This window comes from Urocitellus parryii, chromosome 8, assembly GCF_045843805.1.
Source record: "Urocitellus parryii isolate mUroPar1 chromosome 8, mUroPar1.hap1, whole genome shotgun sequence".
NCBI lineage: Eukaryota > Metazoa > Chordata > Mammalia > Rodentia > Sciuridae > Urocitellus > Urocitellus parryii.
This window is the reverse complement of record NC_135538.1, coordinates 91,056,765-91,079,766: the sequence shown is the minus strand read 5'-3', so window position 1 is coordinate 91,079,766 and position 23,002 is coordinate 91,056,765. Positions and strand designations below refer to the sequence as shown.

The window sequence follows — 23,002 nt, the reverse complement described above, 5'->3', positions numbered from 1 at the left end:
ATGCTTATTATTTTTTAAATACTTATAATACAGATTGGAAAGTGGAACTGTATGACATTAACTCTTTGTATTTATATTTTGTAAAGCAAACTGCAGTGCGAATTCTCAATTTAGGTAATATATTTTTGTTCTTTTGTCTGTGGAATGACAAAGTAGAAATCACAATAGTATTACATAGGAGAGAATATAAGGAGTCACCTTTAATGTCAGTTCAAAAAGTTATTCAAAAACTGGATGCTCATCATCTCTAGCAATCAAAGAAATGCAAATAAAAACTACTCTAAGATATCATCTCACTCCAGTCAGAATGGCAGCTATTGAGAAGACAACAATAAGTGTTGGCAAAGATGTGGGGAAAAAGGTACACTCATACATTGCTAGTGAGACTGCAAATTGGTGCAACCAATATGGAAAGCAGTATTGAGATTCAATGTAAATCTGGGAATGGAACCACCACTTGACCCAGCTATCCCTCTCCTCAGACTATACCCAGAGGACAAAAACAGCATACTACAGGAACACAGCCACATCAATGTTTATAGCAGCACAATTCTCAATAGCTAAATTGTGGAGCCAACCTAGACACCCTTCAGTGGATGAATGGATTAAAAAAACATGTCATATATGCACAATGGAATTTTACTCAGAATTAAAAGAGAATAAAATCATGGCATTTGCAGGTGAATGGATGGCATTGGAGAAGATAATGCTAAGTGAAGTTAGCCAATCCCCCCAAAACAAATGCAGAATGATTTCTCTGATATAAGGAGGTTGACTCATAGTGGGGTAGGGAGTGGGAACATGGGAGGATTAGATGAATTCTAGATAGGGAAGAGGGGTAGGAGGGAAAGGAAGGGGGCAGGGGATTAGCAAGAATGGTGAATGTGATGGACATCATTTTTCAAAGTACATGTATGAAGACTCGAATTGGGTCTCAACATACTTTATATGCAAACATAGATATGAAAAACTGTGGTATATATGTGTAATAAAATTGTAATACATTTCACTGTTATTGTGTTCAAAAAATAAGATCAATTAAAAAAACTGGAAGTATGCAAATAGTAATGTAATGGCAATTAAACGTTTTATTATGATGTTTATATGACAAATCATATTTTAGCATGATTAATTTATTTAAAATACCTAGAATATTTTCAATGAAATATGAAAAACATACTGCTTCACATTATTTTGAGAACTAAAACATGAAAATATATAGTTGAAAAAACACTCAAAGAAAATTGGAAATTCTAGCAATTGTCTTAAAAGATTATTGAGTGGCTAATTATAAAGGTTATAAAATTTAGGAGATCATAAGCCATCTTCATATTTGTAAAATGAAATTGAAAATAAATGATATGGTAGTATAATCCTATATTTGTCTATTGCAAAGGTTTATTGATTAATTTGATAATTAAAATAAACATTTGAAAATTATATAACTCTTAATCATGCTACCTTACATATAGAAATCAAAATAATTTCATGTTTTAAATTTTAATCTTCTCTTCCTGTACTGTTAATAATGTGCTAAAATACCAAAGATGATATCTCTATTACTAGTCCTATTAAGGGAAGTGGGTATTGCTTATTAACCTGTTACTTGTTGCCGCAGTCCGGCTGCAGCAAAATAACTGGGGCTTGTCAAACAACTTCTGTACATTGATACAGCAGGAGTGGGAGCCATTTATTGTAGGACAGGAGGGGTATATATACATTCCACACAGCTTATCTTAATTAACATAAACTAGATACAGCAGTCAACCAATAAGGAATCTCCACACTTAATGGCTCCCTGGCTTTACTTCACAAACCACTCCCTCTGCAAAATGCCAGGCGCCATCTTGACTTGTTTACAGACCCTAACAACTTGTAATATTTTATTTATAAAGTCAAAGAAGACAATTCATTTTTTCTTAGAGTGAGAGAGCAAAAAAAAAAAGTTGTAAATTTTGTATACAAAATGGTCCACCTCACATTCTGAAAATATAAGATCTATATAATGTAAGTCACTGTGACTGTTGAGACACCAGAGTCTTATTACAAGTATGAAGATTGTTTAATCTGTACCTAAGGTAACGATTGTTGAGAATGGAGTTTTTCAGAATCAGTACCCTTACCTTACAACAATCATCAGTTACTTAACTTCCCTGAGCCAACTTTCCTGATTTTTCTATCCAAGCATATAAGGAAAGAACATTTATTCTTTTTGTTGTTGTGCTAGGGACCTTTCCCAACGTGTTGCACATACATGCAGTGCTATCTTGCTGAGCTAATATTCCCAGATTCATCTACCATTCTTCAGGCATGCTACTGGGAGGTTCACTTAGGCTTACTTGTATCAAATGTTTCATTTAACAATATCTTATGGATACTGAGATACTCAACTTAAAAATTCATTCATTTTTACTGATTTCCTTGTATCATTTAAAAAGAATACATGATAGTGGCAGATATCAAACGTGTAATTTAAAAGTTCTTTTACATTCTGAAATGATAGCCTTAGCTAATTATCCTCAGTTTAGTACAGAAAGAATAATAAAACTTAAGTGAATGAGAAGGGCAACAAGATGAAATATTTCCAGAACACGGAGACAATGACCAAGGAGAATCACATATGAAAAGAAATAGAGTGAAGAAAAATTTGCAACTGGAAGGTGGGAAAGTTTTGGAAACCAATAGGAACTCTGCAGAGACAAAGGCAGAAAGCACCATAGGAGGGAAATTGCCTGAAACAGGATTTCACACATTAAACACAAACAACTTGCTTTGTTTCACAGCGCTTTGTTTTATAAACTGCTATATACTTATAATCTAAGTAGTGCAACAGAAAAGAGTATAATATTTTTACTTATTTCTATAATCCTCTGCTAAGTGAGTCTAATTTGTATTTTAGTGTAATTTCAACATAGTTTTTATGGTTTAATAAAACTTGCATACATTAAAATGCTATTAAAGTGTTACACATGGTTAATAATACTTATGGACTTCTGAAAGCAGCTATTATTAAACTGAACAAAGTCATTAATGTCTTTAAACTTTGCACTGGGATATAAAGTACAAGAATAGATGTTTAACAGCATCTAGAAGAGAATAGTCCTGATGTTTGTTTGTGCTTCTCTTTTCTTATGATGCATACCCTTCTTTTTATTTTAAATCAAAAGTACTATAAGGGAAATAAATAAGCAAGCCACTGAATTCAAATACTAACTCTCCCAGTGACTCTGGCTTCTGTTTAGGTGTTTGACAGAGTACAACCTCCTTTGGTGTTTGGTTTCTCATCTATGCAATATCTAGGTTACTAGAGGTAATCTCTATTTCATTCAGCTATAAAAGTCAGTAAGTCAACAAGAAACATACATTTGGGTTACAACTAGGGATGAAATTATCAAATATTATTGTCTTTAATTTTCTAAAAATTTTATGAACAAATATAAATTTTGTTACATATATTGTATTTGCTACATATTTCAGACTACACTGTATGTACTTATCAAATTGGGTAATTAACATTTTCATCTTCTCATCATTACTTTGTGTTCAGAAATCCAAGCTCCCCCCTTCTCATTATTTATAAAATTTGTAATTTTTTAAAGACACTGTGGTGGAACCCATGGCTTCCTACATGCTAGGCAAGTGCTTTAACATGGATCTATACCCCTCAAGCCCTTCAAGTATTTTAAACAAATAAAATCTATGAATGGTAAAGACTTCAAAAATCTCACCATCATCAATCAAGTTTATTTTTTTATATTTTAAGCATGCATATTGTTAAATTGATATTTCTTCACTAGACCATTAAACCGCATGAGTTTGGGTTGCCTAAAGCATTACTAAAATTAAGTCAGTTTTAAAACATCCTTTAATTTCTCCAGAAATCATCTGAAGTATAGCTGTAAACTTATTTGAAGGTTATGTGGTAATATATACCTAGCATTTTAGTAACTGTTTTTTATTTAAAGGTTATTGTAACTTGCTTTGCTTGAAATAGTTAATGTTTATTTTAGTATTTACATTTTCTACTCTAATAGGGAAACTAACTATATGTCAGTGGTTCATTCATTTTATAGTCATCAATATTACATTACATATATTCAGGCTTAACCAGCTAATTCCCTTCCCTTCCTTTCCTTTTCACTTATAGAAACTATCCTATTTTTCAGAATTTAGCTACTGCTTCAGGAAGATTTTAAAAAAGGAAGAAAGAAAACTGAACACTAGATCTTCTCATTATGTACCACTGTTACAGTCACACAATAATCAAAGAAAGATAATAAAATATTTTCATGAGAAAACCATAAATTATCAAACTATGAATCTGATGTGCCTGTAACCTAGAAGGTCAATTTTCATTGTAGAAGGAAGATATTCCAGTGGACCATACTGTTTAGCAATTTCAACCTAGATTTCAGTAGTCAAAACCCATGGAGTGAAAATCGGCTTTCTCGGGTGTGCCTCTGCACTAATGCATGCATCTGACCCATCACTTAATAGGTCAGGCTTATTATTTAAAAGTGTCTTGTAGACACAGAGATAACTCAATGGAGTCTAACCAATGGCGTTAGAGCACAAGAGGGGTATTATGAGATCAGGGTAACAGCAAAGATTAATAAAGCAGGCATAAAAAATGGTAGTAACTGAGACTCAGTGTCAACTTACACAATTCTGTAACAAAAAAAGATAAACCCACTGACAAAAACTTTAAAAAAAAAACTTCTCTTAAAAAACTACTTTGTAAACAGAAGATTAGAATATGTCTTGTTAAGTTACTCTAGAACGACATTATTTAAAAGCTTATCAAAATTGAAAAGTAAAAGGATAACTATTCTTTAGGATAGGAAGTTCAGGGTATTGAATAAAAGTTTGAGAAATTAAGAATTTAGAGGAATGAAAAATGTCATAAATATGGAACAAAAGTGAACTTCATGAAGGACAGTTTTAAGTATGTGATACACAAGGTGGAAGCAATGATTGTCCTCAGAGTAGAATGTAGAATGAATGAATCAATTTTAAAACAATAAAGTAAAAGAATTGTTTTCAAAATTTTCCAGACTTAAATAAATAAATAAAATAAATATACAATTTTCACATATTTTGATTAAACTCTTTAAATTTCAAAGATGAAACAACTGAAGGGATATAATTTTTTTAAGAGAGAGAGAGAGAGAGAGAGAGAGAGAGAGAGAATTTTAACATTTATTTTTTAGTTTTCCCCAGACACAACATCTCTGTTTGCACGCATGCCAGGCAAGCGCGCTACCGCTTGAGCCACATCCCCAGCCCAGGGATGTAAATTTTAAGTTCTCTATTTGGCAATCATTAGGATAAATATTTCCTATATTTTTTTATTAAAGAAATAAAAGTCATGTCAGTTTCCATGAAAAAGTCAATCAAATGAATTCAAAATATATAACATTTATGAAAATAGACCCTGCTTTATTTTCTGCAACAATGGAGATTAAAACAAAATATTCACAGCTACTGTGTAAACTTCAAATATCTAAGAAATGTGCACTTCACCACATTGTAATTAATACTCAAAGCCAGTAACACAGAAATGCTAGGGAATTTTAGGGGATGGTGTATCCCAATCTTTTTTTCTTTTAAAATGTGATTTATCATAAGATTTACGCTGGAAGAAAACTGGTCTTCCTAAAAAATTGTTGGTAAGAAACCAGTCCTACAGAATATTACACATATCATTGAGGGCTTAAGTATTTTAATATAATAGTTTTCATCAAAATAAGTACCAGAATAAAAACCTGAACATTTAAAGTTTTGTTTGGATAGTTATTTTTCCAGTAGAAGGTAACCAAACCTTAGCAAGTTGAATAATTAATAAATCAGCATTAAGAATAGGAATATCACATGTAATTATGATCTGTACAAATTTTGAAGCAAAATTAGGATGCAAAGATAGTAACAAAATGTTTTCCCAGATTTTTAAGAATGAGATCTTTCTTTTTGATTCCATTTGTAGAATGCAAAATAGGACTCCAAATGCAAAGTGCATTTTCATTTTTTAAGTAAAGGAAAACTGATTATCTTATTATGACTTTAAATAAACAAAGCTGAATAACCTTTAACACATCTAAACATCTAGTGATTTAACTTGTAAAACACTCCTTCCCAGAATGTCTGAGTATTTTCTGGAATAAAGTAAGGACAGTGTTTGCTTTGCACCCTGATGACTCTGCACAGTGCAGTATGAAAGTCCCTGTAGAAGCTGCACCTCCCAGGCAGTGCCATTCACAGTCTTTCAGGGGCCTTCAGACACATTGAATCAACAGTGAAATTTTTGGAGACAGATGACTCTAATTTAAATGCAATTTGAATAACCTTGTAGTGTAATGAATGTCTATGCTTGTCCCTGGGAGATGTGCCAGGAAGAGAAGCAGTCTGAATTCCACTGGATTCATACTTTAAGAAAGGTCAGCCTAGCTAATCCATAGATAATATTTCCCTAAAAGGAATATTTATAAAAATCTACAAGCTTATTTTTATTTGAATAAATTAGATTTCCATGGATGAAACCTGATTTATAACATTGCATTCATTGGAATGAATATTTGTTTTGCTTTTGTTTACTTAATCCAGACACTTTCTAGGTTATAATCCTGAGGACCCTTGCAGTTGTCATTTTTATAAATCTGTTTTATAAAATTTCCGTTTGTATTAAAATGTATTCTACATTTTATCAAACTACCAAAGTACAATCAACAAAACATATACGTTAAAAACAACAAGATACATGAGAGACAGAAGGATTATAAATATCACACACACATACATATACACACACACACAGGTGTGTACCCGAGTGTGTGTGTACATATGTGTGGATGTATACCAAATGAAGATGGCATTTTAGGCAATACATATTAATAATAATTTTTTTAGTGATAAACATGTTCTGCATATGCTATATGAAATGTTAGTAGTCTTGAGTTTATGCAGAATTTTTTACCTATGTGCTTTATGAGAGATTAAAAAAAAAGCTACAGCAGGGATTAAAATAAATAAATGGGCAAAATATGCCCTAGAATTGAACAAAGAAATAGGGTAGTGGCACTATTTAATATAACACAGAATACATTTTCTGAAGGATAAAAAACTGATGCAATATAAAAATAACAGATATGCTTTACTAGTACACTATTAGTACTAAATTATACATGGTAAAGCTGTCAACAATTTAAGATACTGTGATGGAAACACAGCTGTTCACAGATTTTAACTTAATATCAGCCTATCACACATTAGATTGAAGTGGAAAAAATAGAGGTAAAGTATGTATTTTTTCCTAATACTTGGGTTCAATTCAGTTATTATAATTGAACAGATAGCTAAATTCTTAAAAGACCAATCACATACATTATATGATCATAAAGGTAAGAAAACTAAAATTCATCTCCAATTATTTCTTAAATAATAATTCATTCAAAAATGCAGTGATAGCGGCTGAGACTGTTGCTCAGCGGTAGAGCGCTCGCCTAGCATGTGCAAGGCCCTGGGTTCCATCCTCAGCACCACATAAAAATAAAATATTGTGTCCAATTACAACTAACTAACTAACTAACTAAATAAATAAATAAAATGCAGTGATACATGAACTTGCCTTTATAACTCAAAAATTTTAGTATCTCCTTCCAGTCTTAGAAAATAGGTATTTTTGTAACAGAAAGAAATCTCTGGCTAAACATTATGGTATAAATGTGAAACATTTATAAATTAATAACCCATTTCCAGGAAAGAGAAGAGATATGAAACATTTATTTTTAAAATGAGATTAAACTGGGAAATAAGAAACCTGGCATTGACATGAATAAATAGAATTTGGAAAATATATTAATGCCTTTTGGTAAACATTGATTCCAAAACTTGTGATTATATATTTAAGATGAAAACTTATTGTAAATTTAATACCCATGTTTCAAGGTACACTCTTAAACATATACATATTTAGTTAATTCTGAAAATAATAAAAGCTGACCTGCATTTAAAAGTGGGTCCAGGTTCATCAACACAAATTCCTCCATTCAGACAGAGGACCAAATTCAGATCAGGCTCAGGACAACTATCGATGATTTTTTCACAGTGTGTACCAGTGTATCCGTGTGGGCAAATACAAATAAATCCATGTACCAACTTCTGACAGAAGCCCCCATTCATACAAGGAATTGATGTGCAGTCCTACATTAGGAAACAGAAAAAAATGTGATTATTAATGGTAAGACTGCTTTATTAAAATTATGCTTATTTAAAACCATTTTAAGGAACCAATCTTCAAGCTGATATGATATTTCTTTCTTTCAAGAAACAAAATATGTTTATAGTGATAAAGGATTTTTACTTTTGATTACTAGAAATTTTCTGTCAAATGTTCCATTGTTGACTTTTCAAAAAAAGAAACTATCAGGCCTTATTAAAATATGTACCCTACTAGACAACTCTTCCTCCTCCTAATGAAAATGATATAGCAAATTTCCTCTATAGGTAATACCAGGGATCACTGCCCTTAGTATTCATGGTATGTCCCGGTTTTCCACAATCAGCCCCAATTTAACTCTACTTTCCAAGGACATGATTTAATAGGATATCCATTAACTCTCAAAAGAATTATGTAGGTTTGATCACATCATGAAATCAGATATCTCACAATTGTCTTATGTCCCTCTAATAAATCTAAAACATTTATAATAGTAATTATAATATTTTGTGTGTGTGTGGTCCTGGGGATTGAAACAAGGGCCTTGTACATGTGCGGCAAGCACTCTACCAATTGAGCCATGTCCCCAGCCCCAATTGTAATCGTTCGTTTTCCAACACATTAATCCAAACTTAAGTCAAGTATTTCTAATACCTATGATCTTAGAAGCACAGAAGTTCTGTGATAACAGAGATATCTGGGTAATAGTTTTTGTTACATTTAGGTTTCAAAGTATTTTTAAAGTTGTCTTATTTATTCAACAATGGCATCCTATTTATTATAAGTCTATTATTTGTTAGATGGTGATAAAGTTACCAACCTCACACAGGTTGCTGAGAGAGTTAAATAAAGAATGCAAAGAAAGCAAACTGATACTGTGACCAGCACATAGTAGCTGTTCAGTAAATGTCTTCCTTCATTTCTTCCGTTTCATTTCTGGGGGCTAAACTTGTTAGTCCCTATTGCAGTCATTTTGCCTTTGCCTTGGATAGAAAATGTATTTCTCTGAATACTTATTTTCTATCATACCATACTATATGCTTTTTTTTAATTTTTTAGGTTATATATGTACTAACATTATAGAAAGCTTACATCATAAACATGATATGACAGCATTTTCTAATATAATGTCAACTTAAATGATTTGGATTTATATTTCTGAGAAACACTTTATGGTAAGTTATGACATCATTAATAAAACTGTTTAAAAAGAACCCTCAATGTGATGTTGACACAATTTCTCAAAGAACATGCACAAACTTGAGTCATTTGTACACTAGGGTCTTAAGTTATTACATCCTCAGGGATAATTATATGTATATATAAACATGAAATGCTTTCTTAGCTTTTTACCTTGAAAGGTTATAATTTTCTAAATCTGTCATCAATTGATACCTATGTTTGTAAATATTTAGTGATTTTTAATAGGTGTTGACAATAAACATTACATTCATATTATGTACCCAATGGAAAATTAAAGATTTGTGAAAATTACCTGAAAGTTTAATTAGTGTCATTTTCAATAAGAAATGGATTGTGCTCTTGAGTATAAAACTCAAATGATGCCTGGGACCCAGATGGTTACCTTTCTCACTCACCTGAATGATAGAACTTAATATATATTGTCATAGATGCCATTTTGATATTTGTTCTACCTTTGCTGAAAATGCAAGGGCACTTCGCAGACTTCCTGAAGGTCCTACAGTAATTTTTACAGAATGTAAATGCAGAATTCCATAGGGAGTGGCATAGAAACAGTGTTGTTTCCCTCTCTGTCCTGTGGCTGGATATATATAGAATGATTTATTAGAAAGCATTACATAAAGTAATTGAATTATATCTCCCATGGGAAGACAAGGGTAGTTTTCAGACTGCCAAGAGTTCTGTCTTTAGGGTTTACAAGAATCTTTTACTAAATTAATTAGAAAGCTTAATGGGAAATACAAAAGAAATTTCTTTTTAGAGAAAATCAAATTGTCATTTGAAGTTCTTGATCTTTCCTGGTTCAAAAATCAAGGAAGATGCTTTTCCTTTTGTTCATCATCATTCATATTACTTCGTTACACTCTATTTAATATAATAAAGTGCTTCCTAAGAAGGAATTCACTAATGTAATTTCAGAAAATAAAAGAAATAAAAGCCTGGGGTTTTGAGAGAAAGAGGTGGAAAATGGGAGGAACATCACAAACCAGGGTGATCTGGACAATTAAGCTGCATTAACTTGTGCTCAAAAGTCATGCCAGGAAATGTACAGGAGTTTGAGAATACCAGAGTAATGACGTCAGTCCTTCATGGTGGAATGTTTAGTCAAAGGAAACTGCCAGCTGGCCTATGAAAGGGGATGATTTCTCACTGACTTCATAGCTATGGTCTTTCTGAGAGATGTAGTTTTAAGCAATTCTAAAGTTTGTCTTGTGACCTCTGCACTTCCCAGAAGAATAAAGTTATCTGAGATCATCTTTGTCATAATACTTTTCTCATTACTTCATAGGCTTTATGTTTTTGGCACTGGTATATGTAAGAAGTAGAAATCTGTCTTCAGAGAAGATCTTGGGGAGAGACAAAATGTTAAAGAGAGACACAGGGAACTGTTTTACCTGAAGCCTAGAAACAGTATATGGTATCTATCAGGCCCTTACCTTTCCCACAGCAGAGGCCTATTAAGTTTCACAGACTTGTGGAACTTTGTCTAGCACCTAATCAAAACTACTAATGTAGCTCAGTGTATGCTAAACTTAAATCACACAGGAATGCCCTGGGTAGCTTGTTAAATTGCAGATGAAAACTCAGTAAGTCAGGGGCCTGCATTTTTCCATTCCTAACAAACTCCCTGGTGATACTAATGCTATCAAAACATGGATCAGGTATTGAGTGGCAAGAATGGAGGGAAAACAGTTTTATTTTACTCAAAAGCATGAAAAAAAGCTGAAGGATTTTAGAGTGACTTTGCCAGAGTCTTACAGCAAGACTGTGACAGAAAAAAACACAGACACTAAATATTCTGAATTCCAACCTAGGGCTAAGCACTGCAAATTGTATCTTCCTTATGAAAAAAAAAATGTTTTGTCTACAAATTTGTACATGTGATAATGTATATAGTAAAGGTTAACATACTTGAAGCTTGTTTCCAATGTAATTTTCTTTAGCCATTTCAATTTTTTCTCAAAATGTACAAGTTCATGGAACTGAATTAGCTAAAAAGTAGATTTTTTTTTAATTTCCAATTTAACCTGACTTTTGGTAATTTCATGAAAATAAAATGCATCTTCACTTTGTTATTTCAAAAAATAAAATAAGATTATGAAATATCAAAGTCGGGATTCTTACAAGAAATTTTAACTTTTGTTGATAGTGTGTATGGTAAAACTTCTGGGAAAGAAGGTCACTAAAATACAAGAAAACAGAATAATTTTCCCAGAGACAGCCTGGAATGCACAAACAAATCAAAAATAGGAAAGGTGAGTTCATCACAGCTGAATCTAGAATGTCAATTTTACAAATTACACCAGGATTTGTTCTTAAAGAAAACATAGAGATTCAAATACATTTAAAAAAAAAAATAACTAACACTTTGGACACAAAGTCTCAGGTAAACAAAAAGTGTTGCAGAAGAAATCCAGGATGTTTATATCAACCGTATTTAGCCAGATTTAACACTATTTTAGAATTTGCATGTAAGAGTATTCTGGATAAAATTAACATCAGAGGAGTCTATAAAACAGGCAGCCTCCTAGTGCACAGCCCCCATCTAATTCGTCAGGGCTTGAGAAGAACAAAAGAAATAGAAATGAGGAGTTCAATCCTTTTTTTCCCCTGCTTATTGCTTCAGTTTGAACACCTCACTTCCCCTCTAGCCTACAGGATGGAGTTGATTCCATCTGCTTTCTTGGTTCTCAGGTTTTTGGAATCCGAAGAATCACACCATTAGTTTTGATTCTGTGAAGAATGCTAACAAAAAATGTCAAGTATGTAATGCAAATTTCAGGGGTATATTGTGCTCTAACACAATGGCATTGTGAGGGGAAGGTTCATGCATGGACATAGAATTATAAAGGTTGAAGACACTGACTGCATTGATATTAAGGAATCTGTAGCACTGTAAGAGATATTGGGCTGGTGTTGGTGGCCAAGAGTGGCTGGACAATGAAAAGCATCTTCTTTTGTCCTCACCTGTTTTGCTGAGTTTTAAAAAGTTTGAGTTCACTCTTGCTTGAGTAGTGACAGAAATCTGCCCTTATCTAAAAGACCGAAGATTTGTAGACTGGAGAATAAATGGCACAGTAAAAAAAGCCTAGGAGAACATAACAGCAATTGTGTAATCAAATAATACATATATTAAACATTAACATCCACATTCTGCCAGCGCATATGTAGAGAAACATTCTTAATAAACACAGGTATGGTAAGGAAGGAACAGGCTATGAGGTCAAAAGGAACTTTATTAACTATTCCTACTATGATATAGAGCATGGTTTGCTCAAACTTGTGCACCTCAGATACAAATAGAGTTTTTAAGAACAATATACTTAAAATATCTTAACTCTTCAAGAGATTTTTACAGATTAAATGTGATACCTCCACACAATGAAATAGTAATAAATAAAGTAGAACTACACATGCTAATGTAGAATAAACTGCAGTGATAAATTAAGTGAGAATGTGAAGTCTGTGTGTGTGTGTAATAAACATTCTCATTTGTGAGATCTTGTTTATTTTAAAGATGTGTTTTCAATCGAGAAGATAGATATTCTCTATAATAGTTTGTAGAAAATAGCTGATCATTCAGTTGGGGAGAGAGATTCCTGTTCAAACTTTAGGCTAAAAAGTACTCCAATAAACCAATCACTTAATATCAAATAAAAAGATAATGAGAAAATACAAGAATTTCTGAATAAGTTTCTTTTAAAACTGTCACAGAAAACATTACCTTTAGAATTTTGTGATTTGTAAATTTGGATTAAAAAACATAAAATCTCTTGACTGTCAGAGTCCAATATATAAGAGGGAAATAAAAATAAGAAAATATACATATGTTTATATATATACATGGTAGACACATAGATTTTTACATATAACTATAAAAAGCCCCTCATAAATTATAGCTCACACTTGAAGATTCACAAATACACACATACTCACCCACATACAAACATGCAAAATTCTCTAATCATTTTTTATTTATTTAGAAAAATTCCTTTAGTTCTTTTTAAATACTAAGTCCTCATGAAAAATTTTGTTTTCCTTCATCTGAGAATGTCTTGATTTCTTATTTTATTCTCAAGTTGTAATTTATTTTATTTTAAGTTAGTATATTTTTATATACTTATGATTGGATATTAACAAAAATCATTGTCCTGTATTCATGCTTCATGAGAAGGACACATATCCCCCTCTCTGCCCCATCCATATTGAAAGGAAAATATCTACTCTCTATACCCCGACTCTCCTTTTTTTTCCATATGTGTGTATGTGCATGTATGCATACATAAAACACTAATTATAATTTTTCACTAGCCTTGGCATTCATTCATATCCAGCCATGTGTTTGTTTTTCTCTAGCATCAATTATAATTTTTAATCCAATTTTCAACTTAATGAATTAAAAAAAGTTTGCTCAAATTTTCCTCCATCAAGCCCCTAGTAATATAAACTAAGCTTTTTTTTTTTTTTTTTTTTACTTCCCAAAGAGTTTTACATATAACACTCTCCCCATATTGACCTCAGCTATCTTTTCCTCAGCTATACTGTTTTTCCACAGCTCTTGTCTCTTTATCCTAGAAAGACAGATGTGGACACTAATCTCCAAATGTCCTTCAAAGGCTATCTGGATTATATGACATAGGTAAATAAATAGGTCAGGAAATATGTAAGATAGCTGATAGTTTACTTTGCTGCTGGTGGGGCAGAAAATGTGTCTAATAATTATTTTTTCTTGGAATCTCTTAAGTATTCAATATTTGTAAAATGAATGAACAAAATTATAATTAAAGTATAATAAATGTAATTGAGAAAAAAAGTGACAAATTTAAGAAACTTCATTGCATTATGATAATTAATACAGATGGTACATGTTTGTAGTGAGTCAAAAAAGTAAAGAAACAGGATAATCCCCAAACTGTCCCAAATGTAGAGATTTATAGCAGGAAATACGAGTCACCCTGAATCAAAAGAGAAACAACAAGCCCTTTGATAAATGTTGTTGGGAAAATTGATTATGCCTTTGGGAAAAAAAAAAAACACAAAACTTTAAATTATATAATTAGGTCTTTATATTTTATCAATCATAACAATATATTTTATACATGCTGAGGCAATAAAACTATTGTTAATCCTAAAATTTAGTAGATGAAAATATAAGAAACTATCTTAAATATTGCTACACGAAAAGATGAAATGCAAAACCCAGTCATAAAAGAAACGTAAATACAATTATGGACATTTCACAATTTACAAGTTGTAAAAAGCAATAATTTCTAAATTCTAAAAAATATTTGTAATTTTTCAGAACCTAGTGGACACTAGCCATAATTTAAAATAATACATACAAACCAAAATGAAAAGGGTAAGCAAGCCAAAAAATGCAAATACTGCCAGCCAACAATTATAAGTAGATAAAACACAAATAAATACAAATGGTAAATAATCACATGGACGGATGATTAATATTGGTAGCTACCTAGGAGAATGTAAATTAAAATAATGACATGCTATGTTTTCTTCTTCAAATTAGGCAACACTTTTTTTTAAAAAATGACTTCATTTAGTAGGACCTTGGGAAGCTGGCATGCTCAAATTCTCATTAAACAATGTGGTTGTTTAACATTTATTTAGAATACTCTGTAGCTATTGAAAAGAATGAGTAAAGGCCCTGTGCATTTTAATGGAATGGTTCTTAAGATATAACAAGTTACTGAGCAATGAAGATAATGAATATAGTTTTACATTAAAATAAAAATATAAGGAAAAAGCATCTAGATGCACATAGTAAGAATATGAACAATTGTCCTCAAAAATTTGAATGTGTATTTATGTACAAATTCTTGTAGACATTACTATATCAAAGAAAATACTTATTAAATGATATTTTTAATTCACAAAGAAGAATGGGGTACTTATATTCCCAAGAAATATGGTTTTTGAGTAAGAAAGCAATATTTGCAGTAAGGCAAAGAAGATGTATGGGGAATTTATTAATTACATTTCCTTTTCCACATCAGGAGCATCTTTCACTATCTAGAACCGAGTAATAAAATATCAATAGATAATTAAGCCTTTTAAAATCAATGCATCTCCAAAAATGTGGTAATCAATTCACTTGCATTACCTTATTTAATCCTCCTGAGAATAAAAAAAAAAAAAAACTCAACAACTAGTTACTGTTATTACCCTCACTGAATAACTAAAATATGATTTCAGAACATAACTAATTAGTCTAACTAAGAAAACACAGCAGGTAACTAGGTACATAGAGATTCAGTTCCAATTCTCGCTGAATACCTCTAATCACCCCCTCACTCCCTGAGAAAGGGCCATTTTCTAAGTATCTCCCATCACTAATGTGCACCTTCCCACAATGACCCTTTCATGCAGAATCATTATAGCTATGTTTTACTAATGAGAGGAGAGATATGAATGACTTAAAGAAAATACCCATTGTTGCATAAACCATAAAGCTCTAGTTTGTCTGTACTTGCTTCTTTTGCCATGTCACTGTCAGACAAGGCAGCTTTGGAAGCCCTGCCCATTATTCCAGGAAGCCTCACATGATTGCCATCGGCCAAGATCAGATGGTTATCATTTCATGCAACCAAGATTTCTCAACAGAAAAAGGTTTTCCACATAAAATACTATGTATCAATAATATCACCTGACTCCTGAAGTTTGGAAGACCGATTCTGAGATTATTTCAGGTGTTACCCACCTCTTGGCTCAGTTTTATTTCCTCCTTGTGGTGTCTGGATGAACTTGGCCCTGCCTCATCTTATAGATCCATAGAGAGCTCTGTGTCCTAAGATAAGGGAGGAGGTGGCAGATGGAAAATATAAGCCATCTGAGATCCTGAAGATAATGGCCACTTCCAGGATTTAGTTTAAGGAGGGCTCCAGATTGAAAAATTTGATGATAATATGATGTGAAGATGAAAAACATTAAAAGAATCTATTATTTGTAGTTTTTTTTTTTAAGGAAACTGAGGAATTCCATAGAGGAAGGGGGAGAGAGTACTTAAATACTCAGTAATTGTGGAAGAAATGTTCAATTAGTAGTTTTATTTTTATGTTTTATCGTTTAAATTTAATAAAAGTATAAACTTACATTAATCTCGACCTCACATCTTGTGCCAGTCCACTCAGCATCGCATGAACATTGATATTTATTAAGGAGATCTATGCACCTGGAACACAGAATTAAAATTAAATTTTTGAATAAGTAAACATTGAAAAACATAGTTTGAGAAAGCTTCACCATTTTCATTTTTTTCATTTCTAGTTTAAGTGGAAAAAAATAAACACACTGCATTTCTATCTATTCCATGTGGAGTAGAAAGCAGAGTCTATTCCTGATTTTTTATCCTTGAAGGTGACTGAACTGAAAGAACTGATCAATTTTCATTTTTGCCATCTTCCCCACGGCAATGGAAAGAAGGAACAGTTCTGAAAGATATAAAGTGTGTCTGGGGCTTATGTAGGAAACTGAAGTCAGCTATGGCCAAACTACACTGCAATAAGCTACTCACCTTAATCCTCCCTTTTCTGCTTACAAAATCAGTGGCAGGACTAGAAAAACAAAATAATGCTGCAGCTGACAGCATGGTGCCTCTGAAATAGTCTTCTTTTGCCACCTGCTTTTCCTACAAATATCCCTGTTCTCGATTTTTATATGCTAATATTCTTTCTATGGACAGGTGAGTTGTCACACAGTTCCATAGAGTCACAAAATACCTTTCATGCACATAGGTATAAAAGAACCAGTCTACTTAGGAACATTTTAAACACTATGTATGCTGTATTATCTTTCCACAGAGCAAATAATAGAATGTCACATCATCCTACCTGCTATTTCTATTACTGTGAGCAGTTACCTTTAAGCATATTAAAGTCTAATTAATCCACATTTATTGAAAATTACTTTATGCTAATGAACAGAAATAAAAGAAGGGCAGAGATAATGTATCAGTACATTGCATTAGCTAAAACAGGCAGCATCTGTCATCTTAACTGTACTAAGCTCTTGTTTTATGAAAGAGCATAATTAAAATTATCTTTATCAACTTTCCCTTGACAGTCAGTCTTAAATATTGTGGGTTAAATATACTTTCATACAGTTAATAATAGAAAAAAAATAAATATAGCTACCTTCCATGTAGACAAGGATTTGAGAGGCAATCATTTGCATTTCTTTCACAGTGCATTCCAAAAAACCCACTCTTGCAGGCACAGATATAATGATTGATGCCATCAATACAAGCTCCTTCATGGAGACAGGGCTCTGATTGGCATTCATCTATATTTACTTCACAATCAATGCCTACATTAGAACAGACAAGACAGAGATGAAACCACTTAAATGCAAAACTCCAAAGTTTGTTCACTGTGGTAAATATCACCCCCAAATCAAACCCTTTCTCTATAGGGACAATTTGACATCCTATGGCAAAGGAAAACATTTTTCAAGGTTAAGCATGTTTGAATTTATGAAATCTCAGACTACTAATTTAATATGAATGAGAAAAAAATAAAACACAAGCTTAATCTGCTTTAGGATGTTTGTTTTTACTGTAAGAAGTTATTTGTTGATACTATTAGTGAACTAATGAATTATATCCAACTGTCACTGTGAATACTAATTTATATGATGTTTTTAAATAGCCCTTGATAGCCAAACATTTCCTTCCCACAGAGATTAGGAAAGAGTTTGAAGTGTTTTATATTTTGTCTTGGTAAGTCTATTAGTGGGTTTTCTGAGATTTCTAAATAAAACCTGGATTTGGCTGAACACCTGTGGTTTTCAAAGACCAAGTTGTGAATATTTATTAATTAATAACACATGCCACCCTCTGTGTGTGCTCACACACACACACACACACACACACATACACACCCTGTTATCCCAGATGTGCTCTTAGAGAGAAAATATTAATGTATAGGAAACATCTATAGGACAAAACAAGCAACCTAAATGGAAAACAAGATTGTGTTTTGTTTCACATTTTTGGAATATTAGAAAAAGTGGAAAATCATTGTAATATGGTAAAAATAATCCCTTTGCCCATTGTTTTCATTTGTACTGAGCATCTACTAATAAAAATTGTCATTGATTGATGTACTAGGCTTTGTGCTAAAGGCATATTATCTTAAAGCTCATGAATCCTGAAGTCGGATCTCATTAACCTCTAACTTATTGGTGAGTAAATAAGGGTTTAGAGAGTTTAAATAAAGCTTTCAGATCACTTTATGGAAAGATCAGATTTCAAATCATGTTTTTTTTCTGACCTGGGCTTCAAATTAGTATTTTGAATTACCTTCCCTGACACTATGGTGATATGAGCACACATGGGTGTTCTGAGTAATACAGTAGATACTAACCAAAAGCCATGGCACCTGAGTTGAAATGTAGCTCCATGGTAGAGTACTTCCCTAGAATGCCCCAGGTCCAGGGTTTAATCCCCACCAGGACCCCAAAATGAAACAAAACAAAATAAGCAAATCAAAGAAACATGGTTCTTGCAGCCAAGAATATAAATCTAGTTGGGAATAAAGAAAAGCTTATTAAGATGAAGAATATGATCATAACTGACACATAGGCCATTTGCTATCAATCAGGTACACAAATTTCATATTTATGACTCACAGATTTATATTCTACTAGCCTATATGACTATGGTAAGCTACAGATGATACTTCCTAATGTGTTCACTCTGGGCCAAGGTTAATGGAGTATACTCTATCTGGGATATTGGCATAATTGTTCAAGAAGTAAAAGGGCATTTCCTATCACATTTATGTTGGGCTTAGTCATGTGACTTGGTTTAGTCAATGCAACATGGGTGGTTTTTAAATCTCCTACCTACATTCCAGTGACCCAACAAAATCATATGACTAAGTCAACCTAAAAGGGATGAAAATAAATTAATGTTCCTTCACAGGAGCATATATTTGTGAAAATAATAATTAGTACAGGCACACTAATCAATCAAACTTCTATCTATAAATGAAAATTATTTATTAGTGCATCATGAGTTCTTTGAGACAATATAGTAAAATTTTATTGAAACCTACTCTCCTGATGTCTGGGATATATTTAACATTCAACTGCACTCATTCTCCTGGTAAAAAAATTCCTCACTTAAATTATGTTTAATTTCATTTAGGTGTTTCCAAAAGCATTCTTCTTCCAAATAAAAAGCTGAGTGAAATGTCTGTTTGTATAACCATGTGCAATGCTGATAAGTCAGTGTTAAAACTTTTAGTGACAAAGAAATGATCAATTTATGAAAAAAAAGGACAGGTTGGAGGCCATATGTTAAAAGGAAATGGGAAAGTAGGAATCCATTGTTTGGAGACAAGGAGAATTGACAAAAAGATACTGCTCTCTCTTGTTCAAATGTTCTCCCCTCAGAAGGCAGAGTCTCAATTTAACAACAGAAAATATCTTCAAGATTACATTAAAGCTTTTTTTCTTCCTAAACCTGTATTAAGTAAAATTGTGGTTATAATTTGACATCTTAAGTGGACTCCAGATAGCATAAAAATGTAAAAATTCACTGATTGAAACATTATGTTCCCTGTAAACCATTATTTTGTGATCTTTAACATCATAGTCCTTCAGCACGATGAATGGCAGCTTCCCTTTTACTTGTTTAACTTCATCTTCTCACTGTTGATAACTCTCCTGTTGCAGTTTCATTGACCTCCTTAATGCTCCTTCAAAAGCTTTATGTGTATTCTTCACACAGATTCTCAGTACTTTTGTTCCCCTACCAACACTGCTCCCTTCCCACATGACACAAGACCTTGTTTATTCAACCACACTGTTTAAGATTGCATCTCCTTACTCACATACAATCTCCAGTGTTCTATTCTATTTTTTTCTTAGTGATCAACTTCTAGCATTATATAAAATATGCTTATTGTAAAAAAAATATTTGTATCTGTCTTTCTCCATTACATGCATAGTTCTAAGATGCCGTGTATTTGGCCTGACTATTCAATAATGCATCCACTCAAATGTTTGTTAAAAAACAAATCACTGCTGAATGTGTTGTGTGAGTTTATATTTTGTTTTACATGTCACTTTTGTATTTGTTTTTCTTTAGAAGGCCTGACTCTTCCCAAGTGAGAATAAAGCAGTCCTTGAGAGTGGGGAGAAACTGCTATTCTTTGCAACGGTGAGAACTGGAATCTGAAAAGACGGATGGTGCCTTCAGTAAAGCTCAAGCATACCTGAAGTCATACCTTGTGTGGCCAAGGGGAGTATTCAATGGTATTTCTACCAATTTTCCCTGGCAAACAAAGAGACTTCAATGATTCATGGAAAAGAAAGAAGTTGTGGAGGGTATTGAACTTGGTTCCAAAGTATTTCCCATACATAAGAACCAGCCCATCCAAGATTTAAGTTTCTCATTTGTAAACTATTTATTTAACAAAATGCTTTTAAATTCCATAAATGTCCTGAAAATGACATAATTTCATTCTTCTTTAATGACTGAGTAAAACTCCATTGTGTATATATACCACATTTTGTTTAGCCATTCCTTGATGGAAATCTAGACTACTTTCATAATTTGGCTATTGTTAATTGTACTGCTACAAACATGAGTATCCCTGTGTTGCTAATATTATGCTGATTTTAATTCTGTATACTTTAATTCTGGTATATCTGGGACATATGATGATTCCATTTCTACTCTTTTGAGAAAACTCCATACTAATTTTAATAGTGTTGCACTAATTTAAAATTCCATCAAGAGTATAAAAATGTTCTTTTTGTCCCCACATCCTCACCAGTATTTATTACTTCTTGTATTCTTGATTCCTCTCATCTTAACTAAAATGAGATAAAAATCCTACTGTAGCTTTTATTTGCAATTCTTTGATTCTTTGATTGCTAAAGATTTTGAACATATTTTCATATATTTGTTGGCCATTTATATTTCTTCTTTTTGGAAGTGTCTATTTACTTTATTTACCCATTTATTAACTGGGTTCTTTCTTTCTTTCTTTCTTTTTCTTTCTTTTTTTTTTTTTTTTGATGTTAAGTTTTTGATTTCTTCATTCTGGATACTAATTGTTTGTCAGAAAAGTAGAGAGCAAAAATTTCTTACCTGTTCTGTAGGTTATTTCTTCACATTCTTAATTGTTTCCTTTGTTGATAAGGAGCTTTTTAATTTGATTTTATCTCATCTATTAATTATTGGTATTATTTCTAAGCTTTAGGAGTCCTATTGAGTCATTGCCTCTGCCTATATTTTGAGAGTGTTGACCCTATGGCTTTTCTAGGAGTCACAAAGTTTCTGGTCTAATGCCTACCTCATTGATTCATTTTGAGTTGAAGTTTGTGCAGGGAGAGAGATTAAAAAAAACTAGTCTCATTCTTTTGCATATGGATAACCAGTTTTCCCAGCACTACTTGTAAATAGAAAAAAAAAAAGCTGTTTTTTGCAATGTATGTTTTTGATGAATATTTTTTTTTTTTTGAGAGAGGAGAGAGAGAGAGAGAGAGAGAGAGAGAGAGAGAGAGAGAGAGAGAGAGAGAATTTTTTAATACTTATTTTTTAGTTTTCGGCGGACACAACATCTTTGTTTGTATGTGGTGCTGAGGATCGAACCCGGGCCGCATGCATAGCAGGCGAGCACGCTACCGCTTGAGCCACATCCCCAGCCCCTTTGATGACTATTTTGAGGATCAAATTGTTGTATCTGTGTTTGATTGAGTTTTCTATTTTATTTTATTTTATTTTATTGGTCTGTGTCTGTGTCTATGCCAGTATCATGTGATCATGTTATTTAAATTTTTATTTATTTCTTATTTTTTTTTTACTATAACTCTGTAGTATAACTAAAAATCTGGTATTGTGATACCTTCAGCAGTGTTCTAGCCTTAGAATTGTTTTGGCTATTCTGGGTCATTTGTTCTTCCAAATTCATTTTAAGACTGTGTTTTCTAGTTCTGTGAAGAATGTCATTGGTATTTTGTTGGGGATTGTATTGAAGCTGGATAGAACCTATTGCTTTTAAAATAGATTTTATAGTTTTCCAATGGACTTTGGGGCCTTTCCATGTCCCTAATTATGCCAAAACCCTCTTTACTTGTTTTCCTCAATATTTGCTTATATATATTTTTTGTTCCTCTCTCTTTCTCTCTCTTTCTTTCTTTCCTTCTTTCTTTCTTTTTTTTTTTTTTTTTTACATTGGAAGTAAAAGAATCCATTTTAAAAACAAGCTATTAGAGGCTGGGGATGTAGCTCAGTGGTAGAGTGCTTGCCTAACAAATGCAAAATCCTGGGTTTAATCCCCAGCACTTTGAAAACAAAGAACAAAACAACAACAAAAACCTAAGCCATTGAAGTTCATAAACTAAGAGGTATAACCAGTAAAAGAATTACATTCATAAGCAATATTTTAATAGGACAATATATGTTTATAAATATATGTATACCCATATTTCCACCTATTTCTCAATTATCTATCTTATACACAGATTTTCTTCTTCTTCTTCTTCTTCTTCTTTTTTTTTTCTTTGTACTACCTAATAGGAATTGAACACAGGGTCACTCAACTACTCAACCAGTGA

At 32.3% G+C, this 23,002-nt stretch overlaps 1 protein-coding gene across 1 annotated transcript in view; it reads right to left on the bottom strand.

Annotated features, from left to right (window-relative positions):
* Eys (EGF-like photoreceptor maintenance factor) overlaps positions 1–23,002 on the bottom strand; it is a 1,574,159-nt gene that overhangs the window by 970,784 nt on the left and 580,373 nt on the right. The window contains 3 exon segments of the mRNA XM_077801488.1: positions 7,997–8,196; positions 16,526–16,604; positions 17,566–17,737. Coding sequence (XP_077657614.1) covers positions 7,997–8,196; positions 16,526–16,604; positions 17,566–17,737 — 451 coding nt within the window.